This window comes from Physeter macrocephalus, chromosome 20, assembly GCF_002837175.3.
Source record: "Physeter macrocephalus isolate SW-GA chromosome 20, ASM283717v5, whole genome shotgun sequence".
Classification (NCBI taxonomy): Eukaryota; Metazoa; Chordata; class Mammalia; order Artiodactyla; family Physeteridae; genus Physeter; species Physeter macrocephalus.
Window position 1 is genome coordinate 83,052,900 of NC_041233.1, and position 26,317 is coordinate 83,079,216.

General features: G+C 44.7%; 1 protein-coding gene across 1 annotated transcript in view; it reads right to left on the reverse strand.

Annotated features, from left to right (window-relative positions):
* TCERG1L (transcription elongation regulator 1 like) overlaps positions 1-26,317 on the reverse strand; it is a 209,321-nt gene that overhangs the window by 162,752 nt on the left and 20,252 nt on the right. The window contains exon 4 of the mRNA XM_024121147.1: positions 2,720-2,911. Coding sequence (XP_023976915.1) covers positions 2,720-2,911 — 192 coding nt within the window. The remainder of the gene's footprint in view (positions 1-2,719; positions 2,912-26,317) is intronic.

Sequence of the window (26,317 nt, forward strand, 5' to 3'; positions counted from 1 at the left end):
TGATTACTGTAGCTTCGTAGTATAGTCTGAAGTCAGGGAGTCTGATTCCTCCAGCTCTGTTTTTTTCCCTCAAGACTGCTTTGGCTCTTCAGGGTCCTTTGTGTCTCCATACAAATTTTAAGATTTTTTGTTCTAGTTCTGTAAACAATACCACTGGTAATTAGATAGGGATTGCATTGAATCTGTAGATTGCTTGGGGTAGTATAGTCATTTTCACAATATTGATTCTTCCAATCCAAGAACATGGTATATGGCTAAACCACATAGGGCTTCTAAGGTTATCTGGCTTTTATCACCAAGATTAGGGTGTAAATAAAATAGTCTAACTCATTTATCTAAAATGGGAATTATTATCTTCCGAATAAAAGCAGGATTATTCATCTGTAGATAAATTAAAGTTCATGTGCTTTTATAAAATCAATTTGAATATGGAGCAAACTTCCCAGAGAGGTGCATTTTTCTGGGCCTATGATATCTCTTTTTCTGTCGATGCCATTCTATCCCCTTGGCGCCCCTCCCTCCACCAGCCCTCCTTTCTCCTATCCCCGTCCCTCCTCCACACTCCATCTGTTTTCAGGGGGGTTAGGGATTTCTGAGCAGAATACCTGGACCTCCACTGAGAATCAGGACAGTCCACTCTTCAGTCTCACTGGCTCTCATTCCATGGGGCTACTGACAGGGGTTAAAAAACCCCAGCTCTGATGGACAAACTGTCTGCCCTCAGTCTCCTTCAAGGCTTGGTTTTCAGAAAGTATTCAAGGGACATTCTGAGAAAGTTTTCATCAGGGACCTGGCCAGTCTCTCTCAAATGCCTTCTTCTAACATCAAGAGGAGAGCCAGGGCAACCCTTCTAGGTGGGCAGGTGGTCCTCCCTGCCAGAGAACCACTTACAGGGTCAGCCCTGGCAGTACCATATCCAACACTGGGATTGGCCAAAGAGCTCAGGGACCGCCCACTGGGCTGGGGTCATTGGTCCAGACCCGCAGCCCCAGTTTCAACCCCTGGAGTGACTGGGGTTTTCAGATCAAAGGGACCAACGCCAGCAAGACAGAGGCCATTTCAGAAGCCACCTGTTAAGTAGGGCCCCTTCATCTTCTGACCATCCACTCCAGCAGTTTTGTACAAGATAGATCACATGGAGGTTGTCTTTTTCTAACTGAATGCACATTATGGCAGATTTGATTATAGAGCCTTATAAAATGCCAACATGGAAAGACGCCTAATGATTATGTCACTTTATAAATCATATAAGAGACATGAAGAGTGAAGCCGCCCCTGGGGTACACAGGGTTTGGTTTTGGGTTCTTTCTAAGATTAATTTGCTCAGAAAATAGTAAGTCATCCTTAATAAATGCCAGTGGACTGATGGATTTTAAAACCAGAATCTTGACACAGCTGTAAATTACGTTCCACACTGGAGATTATCCATGTGTTTTATTTATTTTCCCCGTCACACCCTAACTGCATGTTCACTAACACGCTGAAATAGAAATAAGATTTTGTTCTTGAGAATACAACATGCTATTGACCAACTAATTGATCAGGTCAACATAGAAACACAGAAGCCAAGGTCCAGTGTTGAGAAGACCACATCAGATTTCTAGAAACACAACCAGAACACCAAAAACACTCCCCAAACTGGAAAGTAATGAAACCAGGTTAATCTATTTCTACCATGAAAAAAAGATATGTATCTCACCATCTAGAGATGTTTCTATCACTGATAACCTAGCAATTAATGATATAATGTTAGTATACAATTCTAGGGTTAACTCTAGTATAGAATTAATATTATAATTCCACAGAATTTCTCTCCAAGTCTTACTGTATCATGTGAAAAACTAAAACTCAAGTAATAGTCCTGGCTCCCAAGACTCCAGTACTTACTAAAGGTCATTCCAAGTCAATGCTGTTTTTGCGACATTTAAGGACGGACCCAAACATGCACTCACCAGGACAGCTGGGACACGTGGAGTGCTGGGACAGTTAGCAGATGTGCACGTACAGCTGAGAACATGTTTGGACAACAGAGTTGCAACCAATCCAGGACCAGGCCTTCCGCATCTCATCCTGCATCTCAGCATGGCTCACAACACCAGAATGCCTGCCAGCCCCGCCTCCGCCCCGCGGACTTAGAATAGTACACCCGCTGCACGGACGAGCTCCAAACCTTGGTGGCTACCCTGTCTCTTCCTCAGCCACGGGCTTCGGTGGACCTCTGCACCAGTCCCGGCGTGGTGGGGAGGACCCCACCCCATGTGTTCAGAGCAGGCCCAGCTGGCCAGCCCAGGAGGGACGGCTCAGTGAGAGCCCCACGCGAGTCTGAGTTTTGTACTTTTTTGTGTTTTATTAACTCAGATGCTTAACTGTTTTCCACCATGTTGCCTTTGCTTTTTTCCAAGCCCCACATACGAAAATTAGAAATTTCTCGGTCATGTGCATCACTCCCCGTGAAGAGTTAGTAAAGGAATGTCTCATCTCTTCAAACAGAAACTTTACACTTTGCTTTAAGGCAGAAGATGCCCGGGTTGACTAACGTGACCTTGGTGAAGGGAACTGAGGTCCGTTTGCATGATCTGAGGATGAGCCCTGCCCCGACGCCCCCGGCACGAGAACGCAGGAAACCATGAATCCGGGGGACGGCAGGTCCCTGCCTTGGTCTCCACGCTGTGGACTCCAAACCAGCCCAAGGCGCTCCGAGACCAGGCTGTGTACTTACCAGAGAAGGGTGTGGTCCGCAGGGGCATTCTGATGGGCGCCAGGGTCAGGAAGTGGCAGGGCTGCACGCCGGAGGGGGACGGGCCCCCAAGTCCCTCGGGGTCCACGGAGACCATGGTGGCGGTGGCGGTGGCAGTGGTGATGGCAAAGGTGGGGCCGCTGCCGACAGGCTTAAGGCTGTTGTGATGACCACCTGCAGAGGGGGGACAGGGAGGTCAGCACAGGATGCCCGGTGTCCCCTGGAGACGATGCCATTTCATCATGCAACATACGAGCAGCCAGAAAACAAGGGCGTGGTAACCCCCTTTCTTGGAAGCCCATGCCCTGGGCCACTGTCCCTGAAACAAGTGTGATGAGCGCTTTACCCACCCGAATGTCACCTGTGCACAGAGCTGTGTGCCCTCACAAGGCTCACAGTCACCGGGGGACACTCCTGCCTTAAAGAGAAGTACTTTGCTGCAGCTCACAATACCATGCTCGGTAAACAAAGCCGATTATACAGTCATGTCCACTTCTACGCTATACAGTCATTCGGTCAACAAATTTCATTTGGTCAATTAGATGCCAAAAGCATGTTCTAGATCTCAGGGACAGAGTCACACTTCTCTCACTTTAAATCAAAAGGGCACGCTCACTCCCAGATCCTTGAATTTCTCTTTATTTCTGTTTTTCTGTATTTTCCAAATGTCTTATGATGGGCATTTACAGATTTTTAAAATGTAATTTAATTTTTTTTTTTTTTTTTTTTTTTTTGGCGGTATGCAGGCCTCTCACTGTCGCGGCCTCTCCCGTTGCGGAGCACAGGCTCCGGACGCGCAGGCTCAGCGGCCATGGCTCACGGGCCCAGCGGCTCCACGGCATGTGGGATCTTCCCGGACCGGGGCACGAACCCGTGTCCCCTGCATCAGCAGGCGGATTCTCAACCACTGCGCCACCAGGGAAGCCCTAATTTTTTATAGAGCAGGTTTAGGGTTACAGAAAAACTGAGCAGAAAGTACAGAGAATTCCCACATATTCCCGCACACCCAGTTTCCCCTATTACCGCCCTTTTGGGTTGGGTGCTACATTTGTTACCATTAATGGATAAACCAACACTGATACAGTATTATCACCCAAAGTCCACAGTTTACATTAGGGGTCACTGTTTATGTTATACATTCTATGAGTTTGGCCAAATGCAAAACTAAAAATCCCGTGTGCTCTGCCTGTTCACCTCCACAAGCTAGAAATGATCGAGCTCAGTGAGGAAGTCATGTCGAAAGCTGAGACAGGCTGAAAGTGAGGCCTCTTGGACCATTAGCCAAGTTGTGAATGCAAAGGGAAAGTTCGTGAAGGAAATTAAAAGTGCTACTCCAGTGAATACACAAATGGAAAGAAAGAGAAACAGCCTTATTGCTGATGTGGAGAAAATTTGAGTGGTCTGGATAGAAGAGAAGATCAAACCAGCTACAACATTCCCTTAAGACAAAGCCTAATTCAGAGCCGGTCCCCAGCTCTCTTCAATTGAAGAGAGAGATGTTGAAGAGAAGGCTGGAGACATTAGGAAGCTGAAGAAGAAAAGTCTGAAGTTAGCAGAGGTCGGTTCATGAGGCTTAAGGAAAGAAGCCATCTCATAACACAAAAGTGCAAGGTAAAGCTGCAAGTGCTGATGTAGAAGCTGCAGCAAGTTATCCACAAGATCTAGCTCAGATCATTAGTGATTTTCAGTGCGGATTAAACAACCTTCTGTTGGAAGAAGATGCCATCTAGGACTCTTATAGCTAGAGAGGAGAAGTCAATGCCTGGCTTCAAAGCTTCAAAGGACAGGCTGACTCTCTTATTCGGGGCTAATGCAGCTGGTGACTTTAAGTTGAAGCCAGTGTTCATTTACCATTCTGAAAATCCCAGGGTCCTTAAGAATTATGCTAAATCTACCCTGTCTGTGTGCTATAAATGCAACAACAAAGCCTGGATGACAGCACATCTGTTTACAACATGGTTTACTGAACATTTTAAGCCCACTGTTGAGATCTACTTCTCAGAAAAAAAGATTCCTTTCAGAATATGATTTGCTCATTGACAATGCACCTGGTCACCCAGGAGCTCTAATGGAGATGGAGAAGAGATTAATGTTGTTTTCGTGGTAACACAACATCCATTCTACAGCCCACGGATCAAGGAGTTATTTTGACTTTCAAGCCTTATTATTTAAGAAACACATCTCATAAGGCTATAGCTGCCATAGATAGTGATTCCTCTGGTGGATCTAAGCAAAGTAAATGGAAAGCCTTCTGGAAAGGGTTCATCCTTCAAAATGCCATTAAGAGTACTTGTGATTGGTGAGAAGGGATCAAAACATCAACCTTAGCAGGAGTTTGGAAGAAGACGGTTCCAACCCTCCTGGGTGACTTTGAGGGGTTCAGACTTCAGAGGAAGAAGTTACTGTAGATGTGGTGGAGATCGCAAGAGAACTAGAATTCTAAGTGGAGCCAAAGATGTGAGTGAATTGCTGCAATTACACAATAAAATTTTAATGGGTGAGGAAGGAGTTGCTTAGGGATGAGCAAAGAAAGTGGTTCCTTGAGCTAGAATCTACTCCTGGTGAAGATGCTATGAAGATTGCTGAAGTGAAGACAAAGGATAAAGAATATTACATAAACTTAGTTGAGAAAGCAGTGAAAGGGTTTGAGAGGACTGGCTCCAATTTCGAAAGAAGTTCTACTGTGGGTAAAATGCTATCAAATGGTATTGGATGCTACTGAGAAATCATGCTTGAAAGGAAGTCAACTGATGCGGCAGATTCACCGCTGTCTTATTGTAAGAAAGCGCTGCAGCCTCCCCAGCCTTCAGCGACCACCACCCGGACCAGTCCACAGCCGTCAACATCGAGGCAACGCCCTCCAGCAAAAAGATTACGACCCGCTGAAGTCTCAGCTTGTGTGGGCATTTTTAGTAATAAGGTATTTTTAATTAAGGCATGTACATTGTTTTACACATTACGCTATTGTACACGTAATGCACTGTAGTGTAGTGCAAACACAACGTTTATATGCACTTGGAAACCAAAAAAATTGCTTCATTGCCATATTCCTTTTACTGCAGTGGTCTGGAACCAAACCAGCAATATCTCAGCGGTGTGCCTGCATGTACTTAAAGTTCCTTTGTGTCTTTTCATGGCAAGATAGCTCATTTCTTTTTATTACCGAGTAATATTTCATTGTCTGGATGTACCACAGTTTACCCATTCACCTATGGAAGGACATGTTGGTTGCTTCCAAGTATTTATGATTATGAATAAAACTGCTATAAACATTTGTGTGCATGTTTTTATTTGTACATGAGTTCTCGACTCATTTGGGTAAATACCAAGGAGTGTGACTGCTGGGTCATATGGTAAGACTACCTTTTGCTTTGTAAGAAACTTCCAGACTGTCTCTCAAAGGGGCTGCACCGTTCTGCATCCCCACCAGCCGTGAAGGAGTTCCTGATATGCTCCACACCCTCACCGGCACTTGGTGTCAACGTCCTGGATTTTAGACGTTCCAGCAGGTGTGTAGTGGTGCCTCATTGCTGCCGCATACAGATTTAAAGTCAGCAAAGAGACCACACTGTTCAATACATATTGTCTTAATTAACAATAAAAACACATTACAGAAAAGGTAAAAAATGGAGTAAATAAGCATCTAAAAATGTCCCTATGGTCCCCCAGCTGAACGCTGTTGATCTTCTGTCATGCAGCTAACCAGAAGTTTCCAGAGGCATATGGTCTGGCTGTACCGGTGATGGACCACCAGTCCTCTGCACACACTGCTCTCCCACTTCTCCTGTCATTAAATGGCCTTCCCAAGTCCAGTTATCAATCAGAGACTAGTACTCCAGGCAGTGGAACCGCCACACAAATCTGCCGTGCTCACTTACCCGGCCCCCATCATAATAGGTGTTGCCTATTATAAATAAACATGACATAAACAACTGTGTGCAAAAAAGTTAATTTCTGCATTTATTGCCCCTTCCAGGATGGCCGTTCAGGGCCAAACAGGGTGAGCATTTTGGGTGTGCATGTGTCAGTTTAATGAGGCAATTCTGTGAACGTCCACACACTATGAAGCTGTACACAAATATTTCTTTGTAAATTCAGCTTCCCTCCTTCAAGATTCCTTTATTGATATTATTTTACCACCGGTGTTTCCACTGCAGTTTAAACCACTTGTTGGCCCTGTTCAGAGACAGATCCATTGCTGCGACACAGGGTTTCAAAGAACTGCGATTCTCAAAGCCAAGTTCAATGACCTCAGTGATAGGCTATCTGACGAATTTGTTGAATGAACTTGATCTTTTGTTCAAAACGAAGATGACCCTTCAGCAAAGAATGAGAAAGTAACAACAGTGACTTAAAAGAAACAGTGCCACGGCAAGAGCATTTTACAGATGGAAGTGTGGGAACAGTTTTATCATCGCATGACTCTGCTGTCAGAAATGATAAGTCAACCAAAAAGAAAAAAAAAAAAATAAGTAAACCTTATCTACCTCTTTAAAAAAAGACCCTGGAAAGAGAGTTTTTAACCTGCTTTGAATCCATCTGGGTCCATATAAAAACGCACCACTCACCAGTTAGTCCACAAAATCGACTGCATAATATCAGTGGAGATAAAAAGCGAATAACCAATGTCGACAAAATTACTGTCATAATTGGTGGATGAGAGGAGATGGAAAGAAGGGGTCTTATCACTGCCAAGCTGCCACCAGCTTCAGGCCTTGCGCAGGTGCGCTGTGTGTTGATATTAGAGCCAGGCACCTGGTGTGGGAGCAGGATCTGGCTCCCAACCTCCAGGACACAGAGAGCACAGGTGAGCCCAACCCTGGCCGGCAGGTGGGAGAGGTAACTTGCAAAGTGGGAGGAGGGGCTCAGGGACCTCCACCGACCAATGGTAACCCCTGATCCCCATCTGGAGAGCCGCGCGGGCGGGAGCTGCTGGCAACTTCCGGCTTCCCACTCCAGCCCCCTCTGCCCCCAGCTCAGGCATTTATGGAGCATCTCCACCTGCCAGATGGCACACAGCTCGGCCAGGAAGACGCTACCATAGGAAACACTGCTGTAAACAGATAATCACCCGCCAGGAGGCAGGCGGGGCCGAAGGGGCCCTGGGACGCCAGCTGCTCCCAGGGAGATGCCTCTTGAGCTGAGTCTTGGAAGATGAGCAGGCACTCAATAAACTGTGTCGACTGATAAGTAATTATCATAACTTGCTTTCCCCAAAGGACTGCAGAGAATCCCTTAGTTGAGTAAATAAACTGAGATAAGAGGCCCAGCCAAAAAAACCTGCTAAGCCAGCTAAGAGATAAGCCAAAAATGCAATCCTATCAGCATCACTAATAAAAATCAATGTTTTAGGCAAAACAGTCATTAACCCTGTGCTTCTCTGCAGGCAGGCAGCTGCAGGGGTGGGGGTGGGGGGTGGGGGTGGGGGGGCGCTGCAGCCAACCCGCCCTGTGCTGCCCCTTCCGTCACGGCCACCTCCCTCCAGATCCCTCTCTGATGGCCTGACTTCCAAAGGGGCTTTGCTTGCATTTTTAGTCTGAGTGACCCCAGGATAGCTGGATGAAGGAGAACTTCTGCGGTCCCTGTTTGTCGCCGGAGAGCAGGACTCAGCGAGGTTCAAGAGACTCACAGGAACCCTGGAGAAAGCTGGCGCTGACTCAAGGGCAGGCATGTCTGCCCAAGTCCCTCTGCAGGGCTGGCACTGGGGCCCCACCTGGCTGAACGCGTGCCCCATCCCAGCTAGACTCCTGGGCGGGCTGGGGCGTCTGGAGGACTTTCTCCTTTGTGCCACCAGAGGCCACCCTGCTGTCCGCACGGGGGCCTTCGGTCACTGACACACTGATAGACTCACAGGGGAGGGCGGGCAGGCTCTGCGCGGCCACCTGTGCTCACAGGCACCCTGACCACTGACCTCTCCCGGTACCTGCCTCCAAAACTGGAACCCAGCCAGCAGCTGGATGTGCTTTTCCCAGGATTCAACAGAAAAAAAGGAAGAGAAAGGCTGGTGGCCCTGGGATGGCGGGACAGGCAGGGGCTCTAACCATCCGGCCTCAGGCTGAGATGCTAACTGGGGACTGTGCAAGTTCCGGGGTGTCCACTCAGGCTGGACAGTCTGGTCTGTTCCTGTTCCCTTGGGTTTTCTCTTCCTCTTAGGCCTGCACTGGAACAGAGCTGCTCTCAGCCCCAGGTTCTCTGTCGCTGGCCGCATTCCCCAGAGGAAGAAGGGGAGGGCACTGCTGGAGGCAACATTTACCTCATCCCTACTGGAGGAATACTTGGTGTGGAAGGCCTGCTCTGGCATCAGAGGAGCCCCAGAATTATAACCACGAGTGGGCTGCAGAGTAGATAAGATGCTAGACATTTAGCTTCCAAATCTTTACAAAAGAGCAGGACGAAGGCCTCGCCTGTAGCATCGGACGTTGAGGACACCACGAAGAGAGGAAGACCTTTACCTTGGGATGCAGAGGGTATGGAGGAAACACCAGGATGGCGGCAGGTCTTCAGATGAAGAGGAACCTCACCTGATACACAGGAGATGCTGTGCTCTCCTCTCAGCCATGTCCTCAAAACAGCAAAGAGTCATCGGCTGATTTAGTTTATTATGTCCGTTTAGCATATGATTCGGCTCTGGTGGAATCCTTCAGGCGGTGTATCTGCCAACCGGTAATTATTTCTGCAAACAGGACCGGTCAGGGGGTGACTTCAGGCAGTGGTCCGTATGTGGAGGCTTCACGAGGAGGAGTGTCTGGGGTCTCTGGCAGCATGTGAGGCTTTGACAACAGGCAGAGGGGAGGGAGGGGCGACAGAGTCAAGAGCACAGGCTCTTCCTCCCTCCCCTGTGCTCTGAGGGCATCGTGTCCCTGTGCCCTGACCCCCAGCTCTGGGGAATAAGGAAATCTGTCAGTGCTTACCTGGCTCCTTTTAGGAAGAGCAGTGACGGGCCTCGGTGTCTAAGTGACAAGCTAGCGCCAAGCTCCTGCACACGTGTTTGATTTTGCTTGCCTTTCTTGGTGTTTGCCATTCCGGCAGTTTTCTGAAGGAGGCATCCAGTTCCTGGTTTGGGTAAAGTTTTCCATGTTCCGAGGAAGCAAACCCGTAAGCTGGGCTGGATGGTCACCTAAGCTCAAAGGCCGCTCTCACCTTGCCCAACAAAGTATCTGTTTCGTGATCGGCTCTGGCGGGTTGTGAGCTGCTCAAGACACGCACCACATTTGTCTTCTCTGCCCCCCCGGCACCTAGGCAGCAGCCCGGTGCTGACGGAGTGTCTGTCTGCCAAGAATACCCATGGGTAGCGGGGGGGCGACCCCGGCAACCTCTGCACTCACAGCTCACTGACATCGCCTGCTCCTTCTCCCAGACTGTGCCCTCCCTCGGAGCCTTTGTAACCTGCAAGCTGGATGGGGGGGCTCTCCCCTCCCCCTGCCAGAACCGCCAGCCCCCCATACCACGGAGCAAGCACAAACCCCTTCCCAGGCGACACCTCTCATCTCCCCCAAACCCCCCTGTTACATGCTGACCCACAAGTAACAGAGTCTCATACCTTGCTGCCTCCTGCCCCGGAGGGAGGGCTCTGACAATGCCCTTTGACCCAAGAGCCCCCTTTTGACACAATCACCTATGGGTGCATCTGCCTCCGCCAGGGGACCCAGAGAGCTACAGCGCTCAGCTGGTGGCCTAGCTCAACCGCGATGTGAGCCTGGGCATATGGGGGTGAGCGGTTGCCTGGAAACCCCTCTTCTCCATTTTTCAGGAAATAGGAAAATGATGCCAGGATGTGTCCCTAAGTAAGCGTCCGCGGTGAGAGGGATGCGTCTGCACAGTTTGCTGTGAGGAATGCCCAGGAGAAGTAAAACGCAAGGAGGCGCCGCTGCTATTTGACTCATTTACTCCAGCTTTGTCTGCACGTATCCGTGCACATTTTCAGCTATGCCCCAGCTCTGGGACGCCCCAGTGACCCGATACATCTAGTCTGTGGGCACCGACCCTGAAGACGCCACCGTGGTGCTCGGAGCCACCCCCCCCGGACTGATGACCCCCCCAGGTCCTCGTCCCCGACCACAGGAGGAAAGGTGCTCCTGGCCCTGGAGCTGGCACTGAATCCCAGCCAGGATTCGTCCGGCCCCTTCCCCTCCCAGCCTTGGGGACCCTCTCAGCCGGGTCCCCTCCCGCAGCGCAGAGAAGCAGATGGCACGGCTTTGATGTGTGTCTCTGTCGGGGACACTGATGACACAAGCGCCAACGGTGTGCTGGACCCACTTGGTCACTGTGAACCAGCACCCGCCTCCACTGGACAGAAGTCCACGCTCCTCAGCAGAGTCACCCCCCGGGAGGGGCGTGCATCGCCCGGGGGAGGGCGGGGTGGGGCGCGGACCAGCCCTCCCCCCCCGCCCCCCATGGCAGACGGTGCCAGGCAAGGACATACGAGTTACCTAATGCTAAGAGGGCGAAAATTCACTCAGCGCTGTGCATCAGCTTAGAAATACTAATTTATTGTTATTTTTATGATTTCATGTAACTTGGTACACAATAATTTGAATATTCACTTTATTAAAACTAGAGATTAATTACACTGCCCCGAAGAACAAACTGCCACTAATACTGGCTAATCTAAACGTCCTGATTGCTGTAATGAACTGAGTCAGTGAAGACGAGGGGAAGACAGCAGCGTAGGAGCTATCTTCACAGGGAAACAATGGACCCGCTGACGCTAACATCTAAGGAGCCCGGCAGCATAGCCTCCCGCTCTGGGCCCACACCTGCTCTGGAATCCCAGGTCCATCGCGGAAGGAGTGGGGTGTGCAGCTCAGGGGCCTGGGGTGGGAAGGGGCTGTGACTCGGCCATGCGCTCTGGCCAAGCGGACCCCAGGGCTGGACCCCAGGGCGGGCTCAGCAGAGCAACTGCCCCTCCCACAGACACACTTTCCCCCAGAACCCCCAGACCACACGCTCATGAACTCCTTGAGGGCAGGACTGTGCTCATGGGACACATCCAGGTACCGGGCATAGAGCAGGTGCTTAACAAACCCACATCAACCGAGTGGCTCCCAGGCGACATTTGTCTCCTGAAGGATTCATCCCGTAAGTGGTTTCGTGGGTTCAGTGGCTCCCAGCAGGTTCTCCAACCTCTGAGTTTACTCTTAGCAGGGTCACCCTCGGGGGTCCGGCCACACCTGTCCCGTGGAGGGTCCCAGGGTGCACGTGGCTGTCCCCAAAAAGAGTGTCATTTTCCATGGAACACAGTGGCATTGGCAAAAACGTAACCTTCTGCCTTGAAATAAACGCGTTTCCCCGTGAAAGCTGCAGCAAACGGGTTCTGTCCCTCACAGGCAGCCCGAGGTTTTGTTGACCTTCAAACAGGACACAGTCCCGTCCGTCTGCACAACAACACAAGTGTGGGAAGGGCTTCTGCGAGGCGTTTACCAACACCATGCCGTTCAGCACCAGGCAGCTGTTTTCCAACCACTGCATTATGCTCAAAGCACACGATTTACACTCACCTCTTACCCGTCTCGTAACATCCCACGGCAGTAATAAAGCACAGGAAATGATGCTCAGCTCGCGTCTTTCTCTTCAGAGACACATTTAGACAGCGATGCAATCAACCAGCTGATGATTTTTAGGAATCTTCCTGCTTGACGGTGTCTCTCCTCATTATGAAATTAAGATGATTGACAGCCTCGTAATGGGGACACCAAACCCGACTTTCCCTTCAGCATCTGCCAAGGGTGGGTTCCGCCCCGAGCCCCACTCGGGCAACGGTGTGCGGCCCATCACAGGACCCGTTGGGGCGGCGAAAGGGGCTTTAATGGGTCACGTCCACACTGACATCTCCGCTCCTCAAAACCCAAACACGCTCCCAGGAAACAGCCACTGGATCAGGGCACCAGACATAACCCCAGTGAAGATGCCCGGTGTTTGACAATAGGAATGTCTAAGACAGGAATTTTCAGAAAAATGTTCTCATCATATGTAGCTGCTGCTAAAATGTGCTGCACTGAATCCATGCTTCAGCACATAGGGTGCAACTGTGCCTGTCCTTGTGGAACTGACGCCCTAAGTGAGATGACTATTTGAGTTTGCAGAATCAAGGCACCCATGGGTGGGGATGGGTTGGGGGATGATATCCCTGCTGACACAGGACAGGAGGGAACAGGATTCTCCCCTCACACGCAGACCCGGCCCAGGGAGCCTGGGGCAGGCTCAGAACCGCCAGTGCCGGCAGCCCACGTGGGTCTGGTTCAACACTGCCCTCCCGGAAGCCGGCCCAGCCTCACCGTAGGACGAGTGTCCCCCAGGGCAGGTGAGGACACCTCCACCCGCTCCACAGAGGCCTGTGAGGGTTCGGTGAGGTCATCCCCGCGCTCAACAAGGTCCTTATAAAGTGTCTGCACGTAGTTCATGTTCAAAGAAAAACTCGCCGTTTTTCTTACAATTTTAAGGCATTCTACGCATGTGCTGACTTGACAAAGGGACAGAGGAAGGGAAGGGGAAGAAAGAAAAAAGGAAGGCAGCAGCTGGCAGGCAGGCAGGCAGCAGAGAAATGTTTGCTGCAATATACTTACCTGTAACTGTCATTCCTGCCAATAACCCCAGGGATCCTGTCACACCCAGATTTCTTATGGCCTAAAGCATCCCAGGAAAGGCCAAAGAAAAGTCATACCAGCAGAGCTGAGAGCAAAGGGAAGGGTCCCTGGGAGAAGTGACACTGGTGAGACAGACACACGTTGCACGTTTACTGTGCCCAGCGCTAAGAGAAGACTGGCCACTCTAGCCGGGAATCCATGGACATTCCAAGCAAAGGAGATAGAAAATCAAGAGGGACCTGGAGGCACGCCGGCCATCCAGCACCCCCGAGAGGATGGTCATGCTTCAACAGATCCACCCCGACCGTGACAGGGAAACAGTCCATAAATAGTCCGAAGGCATAAAACACGGATGCGTTCACGGTTGCAGAGGGTCTCAGGTGGCCGTGACACCCCACGCAAACGCGTCCAAACCCACTTCCAGCCCCTCCTCCGCCTTCCATCGCCCTGGTGAAGCCACCCTCTCAGGCGGTGTTTCCTCTTCCCCTGGGAATTCCTTGATGAGAGAGTCTCCCTTTGTAATGGAGCCGAGCAGAGCCAGCCTGCATCCTTAACACTAAGCTACCCGTGCCATCGGTGCCGCTGGGAAGATACACACGCACCTGTTTCCTTCGTGTGGAAACAGCCACGTTTCCCTGCGTAGCCTTGGAGAGCCACCTGTGGCAGGCTCAGGACGGGCAGTGGTGGGGCTGGTCACCAGAGGCTCTGCGGCCGGAGGCCCCCTGAGTCGGGGCTCTTGGGCCCTGTCTTTTCGCAGCCCCCCAGCATACAGAAAAGGTTCGTCATCCACGGAGTCCTGCGGCCCTGCCCTTCCTCTTGTGTCTCAACATTGATGTCTTGGCCTTCAGCGTCCATCACAAGGTTTCAGTTATAAAGTTGCCGTGGTCCTCTGAGGACTCCTTTTCGCTCATCCATCAAAGTCCATATGCCTCTTAGGATCTCAAGGGCAACACGCTACCACCAACAGTCACTAGCCTTCTTCTCTCTATTGCAAATGGTAAAACCCCCTTCTCTGCCTCCCACATTGCATCCAATCTTCCTTTTCCTGAATCAACGGACATCTGTGAGTGTCCATCACGTGCACGGTCTCACGGTAACGCCCCTGACGAGTGCCCCGCACTGCCTGCATGGCATGAGGAAATCTACAAGTAGGTTTGTCTCTCTATCACAGGGAATGGATGCAAATAGGCTAATTAGCTCAGAAGAGATTCAAGGTTCATTTCCAATGTAAAAAATCCACCCTACTGAGGATAATACTGCCTGAAATGAATACTTATTTTCCTTAAAGATTGAATAATATGTTGTTTATATAAACGGCATTTGAGTTGATGCCAGAGGAACAAGGAAACTGCAAGTAAAACTCAAGACCACCGGGTCATTATCACAAGAAAAAATGCAAGGCTTGATTATTGGGAAACACTCATATTTCTATTCTTTCCAAAGGCAGATAGATCTGCCTTAAGCTGATGAGGCTTGAGCTCCAGGGGCTTCATTCATACAAACTCTACCAAGGCTCCAGCCCTAATTCCGACTAGCGATTTTGTATTCTTTTCCTTAAAGAGGACAGAGAGTTTTATAAATCTCATGGTCCAAAACACCTGGTCTGCCCCTGCTTACCACCTTCAAAACCTAAAGGTAAATACTGCTGGATACAAATGTAAAACCATTCTTCTACAAAGGCACTTAGAAAGACTTTACCCAAATCTTCATCTCCTAAACCTCACGTGATAGCTAGATACTGAGATCTTAAGCTTTCAAGCTTCTCAGAATTCTAACTGAAGTCACATAGTACATGCATTCAAGAAATACAGTTACGACAAAGGTGGCCATTACATGCAGGGAGTTTTAGGAACACACATTATTTTTTGTGATTCCTGATGCAGTTTTTTTGGAAGACTTGTAGTGTTGGTGATATTTGGAAGCAGAAGGGAACTGATTCTTCATTACAGAAACCAGGGACAGTAGCCCCAAGGGTCACACCTGAAAGACTAGGTCTCGCTATCTGAAAACTTTCCACTAAGAGTATTTTAGTCTAGTAATACAACAAGTGAGACACTAAAATATTAACACAATAAGCTGGGCTGTAAGACCTAGGGAAGCAGAAGTTTTAATCGGTTTTATTTACTGCACTATCCGCCAGCACATATGCCAGCGCACGGTCCATGGCAGGGCTCAATCCATATTTGTGGTATTGATGATTGATTTAATATTTGCCATGTGCTTGTTAGAGACAAGACACTTTACCAGGCGCTGGAGGTTCAGTAGTAAATTAGACAGACAAGGCTACTGCCCTGTTAAGAACACATATTCTTACCTGAATGACACTGACACTGAACGCTTAAAGGAAGGAAATCATGGTAGGGGAAGCTGAATGTTTATCATCAGAACATGATTTCTCACCATTTATTTCTTATAGGCCTTGAACCTAAATTTTGACTGAAATAAAGTCCTGGTGGGGTCATCTGTAACTCAAGAGAAATCTAAGAACCTCTCTATCTAGCTCTTTTCCTGGCTATCAGACCACAAGGGTATGTAACCTGAGAAAAAGCGTATACTCTGATGAATATTTCTTATTACGCAATTCTAGAGATAAGTGGGTACGGGCCACTGAGCTGACCAGTCTTTTCAGTCACATCTAAATTACTAGAACAAAACGTCACCACTGGCGAACTAGGAATGGAATGAGCTTTCCTAAGCTCGAGGAAAGGTAGTTAATAAAATCTACAATCCACGTCATTGAGAGAGGGAAGTGTTAGCAGCGTCCCTTGGGAACGGGAACTGCAGAGTCCCTACCGTTACTCCTGCCTTAGATGCTGCACCGAAAGTCCTAGACAGCAAAGGTAAAAGCGGAACTGTAAAAGTGAAATTAAAGAGCTCGAGAGTAGAAGGAAAGAAACAAATCCTTTTCCTGTTCATCAGCTCTTCTGTGGTTCTGCAAGGCAGCCTTGCAGCCTTTAAAGCAAGTGAAAGACTCTGACAATTTAGATTAAGAGGCCTATAAGAAGTCTCAGAAAGCATTACAAAGAAATGATGCCCAAGTGCCTACAAAATATTTTCAGACAGTGAAAATTTGGAAATCGTTTTCTCTGGCGTACTGACATTAAGTAAACTCCGCCTCATCTGCTGGATTTTGAAAAATTCATTCAACATAACATTTACTAATTTATGCTATTATTGAGAAATATATATTAAAATATTAAATCACAGGAGAATGCAAAACTGTGTTACAATAGTGCATCATGTATGTGGCAAAGCACCGATCCACTAGCAATGTTTGTAAATATTTAGTGGAGTTGAAGCGGAGCAGGACCCTATGGTCCTTCCCCCCCGACCCCATGTCCTCAGCCTGCCTTTTGTTTGTGGAAAAAATTTAGCCAAAGAATAAGTTTAATCAGAGAAGTGAGAAAATGCAGAAACAGAGGAAAACAGTCAAAGGAGACCAAATCATAATAGTTTAGTCATTAAGTATAGTCAAGGACCTTTAGTTCCTCCTTAAGGGCTATAGATCATGTTCTGAGCCCTCTCCTGGGAGCTGTCTAGTAGATACTGAAACCCCCGCCAGGTAGAGGAAGTTAACTCCATGATGACCGGGCTGGAGCCATGACATAAGCTGCCACAATTCCAAGAACTGGCCTCAAGGAAATGGGAACAAACCTACCCTGGAACTGAAGATTCCCTGTACCTAAAACAATCAAGAGGACGCTGGTCACACCACAGATGACCTATTTCAAGATGACCGTCAGAGCTGCCTGTATTACTTCTGCATGGAGCCCCCTTCCTCTGTCTATAACAGCTCTTACCCACTGGTTGTCACGGCGGGAGTCGGCCCTTGGACAGGCATCCCCCTGCCCCGGTTGCCAGCATCCAAAATAGTTTTCTCAGGACCTGGAGGGAGGCGTGAGTACACTAGCTGGGTGGAGGACAGACACTAAATTGGCCAGCACAAGGCTGAAGTGCCCTTGAGGGTTTCCTGTTATCTCTAAGAGTCTAACACATTTGCATCTTCTCCTGAAATATCTGTTTTTCCATGATAGGAAAGTAGAGTGTCTCCCCCAACTTTCTAAGTAAAACTGGGGACCTGAAAGGTTTATCTGTTTATCCTTTTCCTCCAGGAATCGCGAGGCATGGGGTCAGCCCCACCCCCAGTCTGAGGGCTGAGGCAGAGGGACAGCGGGGACATCACAGTTTGACTTCCTAGTAAGTCGGGCTGATCCCTGACTAGGAGTGATCAGTCCATTTACACTTTACTCCCCCACACCCACACCTGCACCAGCACCTGGACGTACGATCTCAGGTGAAGTCAGACCGGACCGTTCAGGGTGGGGGCTCTGTGGGGACACCACTGTGCTGCCACCTGCGCTGGACCCCAAGGCTCCACAGGGTAGTTCCAAGGAGGAAATGAGAGACCTCTGCCCAGCGTTCTTCCGGATGTCTAACGCTGCGGCTGTACGATGGAGAACTCCTCCTTACCCAGATATGATGAGTGGCTAAAAAAAAATCAAGCTTTGCCTCAGCGGGGCTGTTTCTTTGTGGAAACAGCAACTCCAGGATGGACACAACTCCATTACAGTGCCGTCAGAGTCCCACGGCTGATGAGAGGCTCAGACAGCACCGAATATTCTCATTTTCAACGGCACGAAGAAGAAAGAAGTATTTTCATGTATTTTATGGCATTCTGTATTATACTGTATAAGTAACTTCTGTATAACCTAAGTAATGCATGCTCATTAAAAATGAAAAATAAAAGCTATCACATCCAGCGTCCAGAAATAACCATTATGAACGTTTTCGGATGTTTCCTTCCGTCTTTTATCAGCATGTGTGTGAATCGTGTGTGTACAATGCTCTCAAAACTGGTACCATCCTGTTCGTTCACGTTGTAACCTGCTTTTAAAAATTTACTAAAACAAAAGCATTCTTTTGTCTAAATAATCTTCCAAACGTGATTCTACTAATGGTTGAAGATTGTTCATTTTTATTGCTATATTGTAACTCACTTAACCCGTTATTTAGTCATGGACACTTGAGATTTTATTTTTCCTTTTGGTATTATAAATTATGAGGTGCTGAATCACTGTGCATACATATTTGTTCTTCCTTTAACTTGCCATAGAAGGAGAACCACTGACTGAAATTGTATTAATTTTCTCAGAGGATCTGAAAGCCAACTTCCATGACCCAGTACACACTACGTTTAATACCATGTACGAACGGGTGTACATTCTATTGCCCCACTGCAAACACCAAGGAGTACCAAGGCTTTTTGAAAGTCTGTGCTAATTTAATAGGGGAGTATTCCTATGCGGTGGTTTAAATTTGCTTTACCTGAATTACTTGAGAGTAAACCATATATTGCATAATGACCATTTATAATTATTCTGTGAGTCATCTGTTTATGTCTGTCTTTTATTATGGTATTAGAATATTGTTCTCTATAACAATTCTCTTAATTAAAACTCACTGCGTTAATCTATATGTAGATTAGTATATCAGGACCACATTTTTTTTAAATGAGGTAACTTTAGAATAATAAGCTGGGGACTTCCCTGGTGGTGCAGTGGTTAAGAATCCACCTGCCAATGCAGGGGACACGGGTTCAAGCCCTGGTCCAGGAAGATCCCACATGCCTCAGAGCAACTAAGCCCGTGGGCCACAACTACTGAGCCCGCATGCCACAACCACTGAAGCCCGTGCATCTAGAGCACGTGCTCTGCAACAAAGAGAAGCCACCACAACGAGAAGCCTGCGCACCACGACGAAGAGTGGTCCCCGCTCGCCGCAACTAGAGAAAGCCCACGCGCAGCAACGAAGACCCGATGCAGCCAAAAATAAATAAACAAATAAATAAATAAAATAGAATAATAAGTTAAATCTCTCATAGATTTTTAAAAGTATATATTTGTTCATCTCGTGCGTATTTCCATGATCAACAATTTTAAGTGATCTTCTCATGTTCTAAAAGGTAATATAATTAGCATTATATTATATCCATAAATTAATTTGAGAAGAATTGATACGATCACAATGTTCCATTTTCCTATCCAAGCTCACAGTGAGTCTCTCCAGTTGAAAAATACCTAAGTCAGCAAATTCTTTGTTTTCTTTTTTAGGTTTCATTCATAGTGAAGGCTCTGATCTGTACACCTGTGTTGACAGTGTGCCAGGGACTTTATGCATTGCCCATGCTGTGTGAAGAGAGGCTCATCCCTGATGCCATATTTAAATAACTAGTAATATGTAGGGACTATGCTGTCTTTTGCATGTTTATATTTTATCAATCCATTTTGATGAACCGGCTGCTTAATTCTGAGAGTTTTTAAGTTGAATTTTGAGAGTTTTCAAAATACAAAAAAGTATATAAACCTCAAGTGGTATATTTCTGTTTCATTTCTTACTGCACTGGCTGGAACTTCCAGAAAACAGTCAAAGTAAAGAAAAAATAGTGACTGATTCTCATGGGAATGGCAAGGATGCTTGCCACGTGATACGGCGGTTTTTAGATAAATATTATGTATCATGTTAAGGAATTACAGTTCAGTTTTGACTTTCCTGATTTTTTAATGGCTGTTTACTTTTGTCACACGATACATCTTCCTGTAGTCTAATGAAATGAACACATGGCCATGATGTTGTTGTCAATGCCTTTCTTATTGTGACACAATTTCTGCAATCATGAAACGCACTCCACTTAACCTTGGCAGATGTTAATGTCACTGTACAGTTAAACTTTCAATAATACTTTTAGGATTTGCACAGCTAACTTTACAACTGAGATCTGCCCATAAAATATATTTGCTTCTTCTTTTCTTCTATTTTTGAAAAACATGGGTAAAATGGGTAACCAACCTCATACTCTATATTAATGCCTCACCGTTTTCTATGTTCTGAAAAAAACTGTATCAGGAGAAGATTCTCCTTGGAGTTCGAGAGATTTTACCCATAAAATCCATGGAGCGTCAGGGTGTAGAGGGGACTCAGGCTAAGAGAAAATGTGAGGATAAGGTCTCCACACACTTGCCCAGGTAGAAGAGGGAGGAGACCTGTGGGCGTGTATACGGGCTGCTCCATCGTGATTCAAGTTGAAAAGCTGCCAGAATTCAGTTCATCTAATTGTTAAAAAGCTGCTGATATCAAGCAGAGATGTCTCCATTTAATGTGTTTCTTTTTTTCTGATCACGGGAGGGGAGATTTTAATCAATTTTATTCATTTCCGTTTTTGAAACTATAAAGGTTTGCCTTTACTTTTTATCATTTGCTTCCTCAGATTTTCCTTAGTTTTCGCTAAGGAAACTTTTCTAATGCCTGGATTTTAGCTGATTTATTCTGTGCCTATGCTTTCATAGTTCACATATTTCTGGCTCTACATTTGCTTTGTAGTACTGTTGCCTACATATTATGACTTCTAATATGGGCACATCACGTTTGGTTATTTTATAAAAGGTTTATTTTGTAATATTGATTTCTGTCTCGTTCATTTATTTTGGGGGGAGTCTTTTAACTTCAAGAACTGCTGGGCATCTCTATAGCTTATTTTAAGGTTTCAGTTTTGTTGCACTGTGGCAGGTATATGAAATCTATAAAATCACTCTTCGTAATTTCTTGAAGTGTCCTTCATGATATTACTTTTTACTCTTTTTTCTTTAATTTTTATTAAGGAAGTTTTCAACAGTAAAATAATAGAGAAAATTATATAATGAATCCCATATCCCATCACCCACCCTCCACGGTTATCAGCTCATGACTGGGCTTGTTTCATCTTCACACCTGCACTCCTAGCACCCACACCTGGATTACTGATAAAACATAACAGATTTTATTTCAGCTGTATATGTTTCTGCAGGCATCTCTAAAATACACAAGTTCTTTTTAAAAGCACGAGTGTAGAACTCTAACAACACCTACAAATTAACAAAATTAACAATTTCATGGGCTTCCCTGGCAGCACAGTGGTTAAGAATCCACCTGCCAATGCAGGGGACATGGGTTCGAGCCCTGGTCTGGGAAGATCCCACATGCCGCGGAGCAACGAAGCCCATGTGCCACAACTACTGAGCCTGCGCTCTAGAGCCCACAAGCCACAACTACTGAGCCCGTGTGCCACAACTACTGAAGTCCGTGTGCCCTAGAGCCCGTGATCCTCAACAAGAGAAGCCACTGCAATGAGAAGCCCACGCACCGCAACAAAGAGTAGCCCCCGCTCGCCACAACTAGAGAAAGCCCGAGCGCAGCAACAAAGACCCAAGGCGGCCAAAAATAAAGATAAATAAAATACATAAATTTAAACAATCATTTCTTTAAATTGTTAAACACTTAGTCAACTGTTCCAGTTTCTCCTGTTGTCTCATAGTTTTTTGTATGCCTTGTTCAAACAAGGGTCAAATAATAATCCACACATTTTACTGGGTATGTCTCTTTAAGTCTCTCTTTTTCTAAAAGTTGGGTGCATTCAGGTGTAATTTATCTACAGTGGGATTCATTGTCTTTGTGTACAGTTCTCTGAATTTCTGCAAAGGCAGTCATGTAACCACCACCACAATCAGATAACTGTCCACAACCCCAAAACCTGCCCTCTGCCCCTTTGTGGTCAGTACCCTCCTCCCACCAATCCCTGGAAACCACTGATCTGTGTTTGGTCTTATAGTTTTTCTTTTCCTAGAACGTCATGAAAAGGGAATCATCTACGATACAAATGTTTGACTCTGGGTTCTTCCACTCAGCATGATCTGTTGGGATTCAGTCATGTTGCCGTGTGTATTAGAAGTCCATTCCTGGTGGTTTCTGTTGTGGTCCATAGTTTGGACGTGCCCGAGTTCGTCAATCCATGCAATAGTTAATGGCTATTTGGACTGTTCCCAGGTTTTGTTACTCATAAAGCCATTATAAACATTTGTGTACAGGCTTTTGTGTGGAAACATCTCTTTATTACTCTTGGGTAAATACCTAGGAGTGAGATTTCTGGGTATAGAATACATAGCCCTTCCAGTAGGTGTGCAGGGACTCTTCATTCTGGATTTTATTTGTGTTTCCCTAATGATAGATAACATTGAGCATATTTTCATGTGCTCATTTGACATTATATATCTTTGTTGGTGATGTGTCTGATCACATATTTTGCTGGGTTATTTGTTTTCTTATTATTGATTTATGAGAGTTCTTTGTATATTATGGATATCAATTCTTTATTAGATATATGCTTTGCAAATATTTTCTCCCAGTATGTGGCTTTTCTTTTCATTTTATTAAAAGTCATTTCAAAGAGCAACAGTATTTAATTTTGATGAAATCCAATTATCAATGCATTTTATTCTGTGGTTCATCCTTTGATGTCATATCTAAAAAAATTTTGCCTAAATCAAGGTCAGAAAATTTTCTTTTATGTTTCCTTTGAGAAGTTCTAGGACTTTGGTTTTAAAATCAGATTTATAAGCTATTTTGAGTTAATTTTTATATATGATACAAGGTATTTATAAAGGTTTGTTTGTTTATTTTAAAGATGAATGTTCAACTGTTCCAAAACCATTTATTGTAAGGGCAAGTTTTTCTCTACTGAATGCTTTGGCACCTTTGTAAAAAAATCAGTTGACCATATATGTGTGTGTCTGTTTCTGAAGGGTCTATGATTGTGTTCTACTGATCTCTGTTCCTCCGATTTTGCCAGCTCCACAAAGCCTTCATTCTTGTAGCTTTACCATAAGCATTCAAATCTGTTCCATATGAGACCTCCACATTTGCTGTTCATTTTCAGCACTGTCGTGGCCATTCTACTTCCTTTAGCTTTCCATATGAGTTACAGAATTAGCTTGTTAATTTCTGTAAAACTGGGATTTTGTTTGGGATTACACAGAATTTATAGATTAATTTGGAGAGCACTGACATCTTAACATTATTGAGTCTTCCAGCCCATTAATACAAAATATCACTCCATATATTAACGTCTTTGATTTCTCCACTCAATGTTTTGCAGTTTTCAGGATTCATATTTTGTTAGATTAATCCACAAATATTTTCTGGTTTTAGTGCTTTAGTGACACTGCTATTTATTTTAATGTCTAGTTGTTCATTACTGGTCATACAGGGATACTATTGAATTTTCACACTGACCTTGCATCCTGCAGCCTTGCTAAATTCACTTACTGGTACTAGCAGCTTCTGGTAGACTCTTTGAGATGGTCGATATGGTAACAATTTTGTCTGCATGTAGAGACAGCTTTATTTCTTCCTTTCCAATCTGTATGCTTTTCATTCTTTTTTTTTTTCTTTTCTTTTTGCCTTATTGCATTGGTTAGGTCTTCAAGTATAATTTTGCAAAGAAGTGGTGGAAGCACAAACCCTTGCCTGGTTCTCTATCTTAGAGAGAAAACATCAGGTGTTCACTGTTACATACAATGTTAGATATGGTTCTTTCATAGATGTCCTCTCTCAGTGTAATATTGAGGTATTGCCCCTGAATATCCAGTTTGCTGAAGTTTTTGGGTTTGTTACCACAAAAGAATGTTGTATTTTTGTCAAATTCTTTTTCTGCATCTATTGACATGATCATGTGATTTTTCTCTTTCATTCTATTAATATGCTATATCACATTTATTGATTTGGATATGTTGAACCAACCTTGCATCACAGGGATAAATCCCACTTGATCATGGTGTATGAGCCCTTTAATGTGCTGTTGAATTTGGTTTGCTAATATTTTTTGAAAATTTATTTTTTAATATAGGCATTTTAGTGCTATAAGTTTCCATCTGAACACTGTTGGAGCTATGCTCTGTGATAATATTTTTAATATTGATTTTCATTTTTATTCAATTCAAAATATTTTGTAATTCTCTTTGTCACTTCCTTTTTGGCCCATGGGTTCTTTGGGAGTATTTTTTTTAATTTCCAGATATTTGGCAGTTTTTCTGGATATTTTTTCTGTTATTGATTTCTAATTTAGTTATACTGTGGCCAGAGAACAAATTGTGTATATTTTTAATTATTTAAAATTTGTTGACTTTTTTGTGGCTTAGAATAAGGTCTGTATTGCTGAATGTTCCATATATACAAAAAAAATATGTATTATATTATTGTTAGGTAGAGTATTCTATAAATGTCAATTTAATCAAGTTACTGGACAGTATTGTGTAAATTCTGTAAATCCTTATTGATATTCTGCCTTCTTGCTCTATTAATTTCTGGGAGATGAGTGTTGAAATTTCCAAACATAATTATGGATTTGTCCGTTTCTTTTTTAAGTTTAATTAGTTTTTGTTCACGTATGTTGAAGTTCTTTTGCTAGATGCACACACATTTAGAACTGTTATGCCTTCTTGGTATGTATTTAGTTATGAATTTTTAGTTATGGAGTGTCCCTTCCTATTCCTGCAATACTTCTTGTTCTAAATTCTAATTTACCTAATATTAATACAGTACTCCAGTTTTCTTCTGATTTGCATGTTGTATCTTTTCCATGTTTTTACTTTTATCTACTCTAGGTTTTTATATTAAAAATGAGTTTCTTGTGGACATAAGGATGAAAATCTTTCCTTTTAATTATAAAGTTTACACCTTTGTATTTCTTTATTTCTTTACTTTGGCTTAGTTCTATTTTTATTGAAGTATAGTTAATTTACAATGTTGTGGTAGTTTCAAGTGTACAGCAAAGTGATTCAGTTATACAGATATGTATATATTCTTTTTCAGGTTCTTTTCCATTATAGGTTATTACAAGATATTGAGTATAGTTCTCTGGGCTATACAGTAGATCCTTGTTGTTTATTTTATATACAGTAGTGTGTATATGTTAATCCCAAACTCCTAATTTATCTCTCCCCCCATCCCCACTATCACCTTTGGTAACCATAAGTTTGTTTTCTAAGTCTGTGTGTCTATTTCTGTTTTGTAAATAAGTTCATTTGTAACTTTTTTTAGATTCCAAATATTAGTGAAATAATATATTATCTGTCTTTCTCCATTTGACTTACTTAATATGATGATCTCTAGGCCCATCCACATTGCTGTAAATGTCATTATTTCTTTCTTTTTATGACTAACATTCCATTGTATATATGTACCACATCTTCTTTATCCATTCTTCTGTCCATAGACATTCAGGTTGCTTCCACGTCTTAGCTATTGTAAATAGTGCTGCTATGAACATTGGGGTGCATGTATCTTTTTGAATTAGTTTTTTCCAGACGTATGCCCAAGTGTGGGATTGCAAGTTCATAGAGTAACTCTATTTGCAGTTTTTTAAGGACCCTCCACGCTGTTCTCCATAATGGTTGCACCAATTTACATCTCCACTACCAGTGTAGGAGGGTTCCTTTTGCTCCATACCCTCTCCAGAATTTATTATTTGTAGACATCTTAATGATGGCCATTCTGACTGGTGTGAGCTGATACCTCATTGTAGTTTTGATATACATTTCTCTAATAATTAGTGATATTGAGCATCTTTTCATATGCCTGTTGGCCATCTGTATGTCTTCTTTGGAGAAATGTCTATTTAGATCTTTTGCCCATTTTTTTATTGGGTTGTTTGTTTTTTAATATTAAGCTGTATGAGCTGTTTGTATATTTTGAAAATTAATCTGTTGGTAGCATCATTAGCAAATATTTTCTCCTAGTCTGTAAGTTGTCTTCTTGTTTTGTTTATGGTTTCCTTTGCTATGCAAAAGCTTTTAAGCTTAATTAGGTCCCATTTGTTTAATTTTGTTTTTATTTCCATTACTCTAGGAGATGGATCCAAAAATATATTTCTGCAATTTGTGTCAAAGAGTGTTCTGCCTATGTTTTCCTCTAGGAGTTTTATAGTATCCAGTCTTACATTTACGTCATTAATCCATTTTGAATTTATTTTTGAAAATGGTGTTAGAGAATGTTCTAATTTCATTCTTTTACATGTAGCTGCCTGGTTTTCCCAGCACCACTTATTGAAGAGACTGTCTTTTCTCCATTGTATATTCTTGCATCCTTTGTCATAGATTAATTGACCATAAGTGTGTGGGTTTATTTCTGG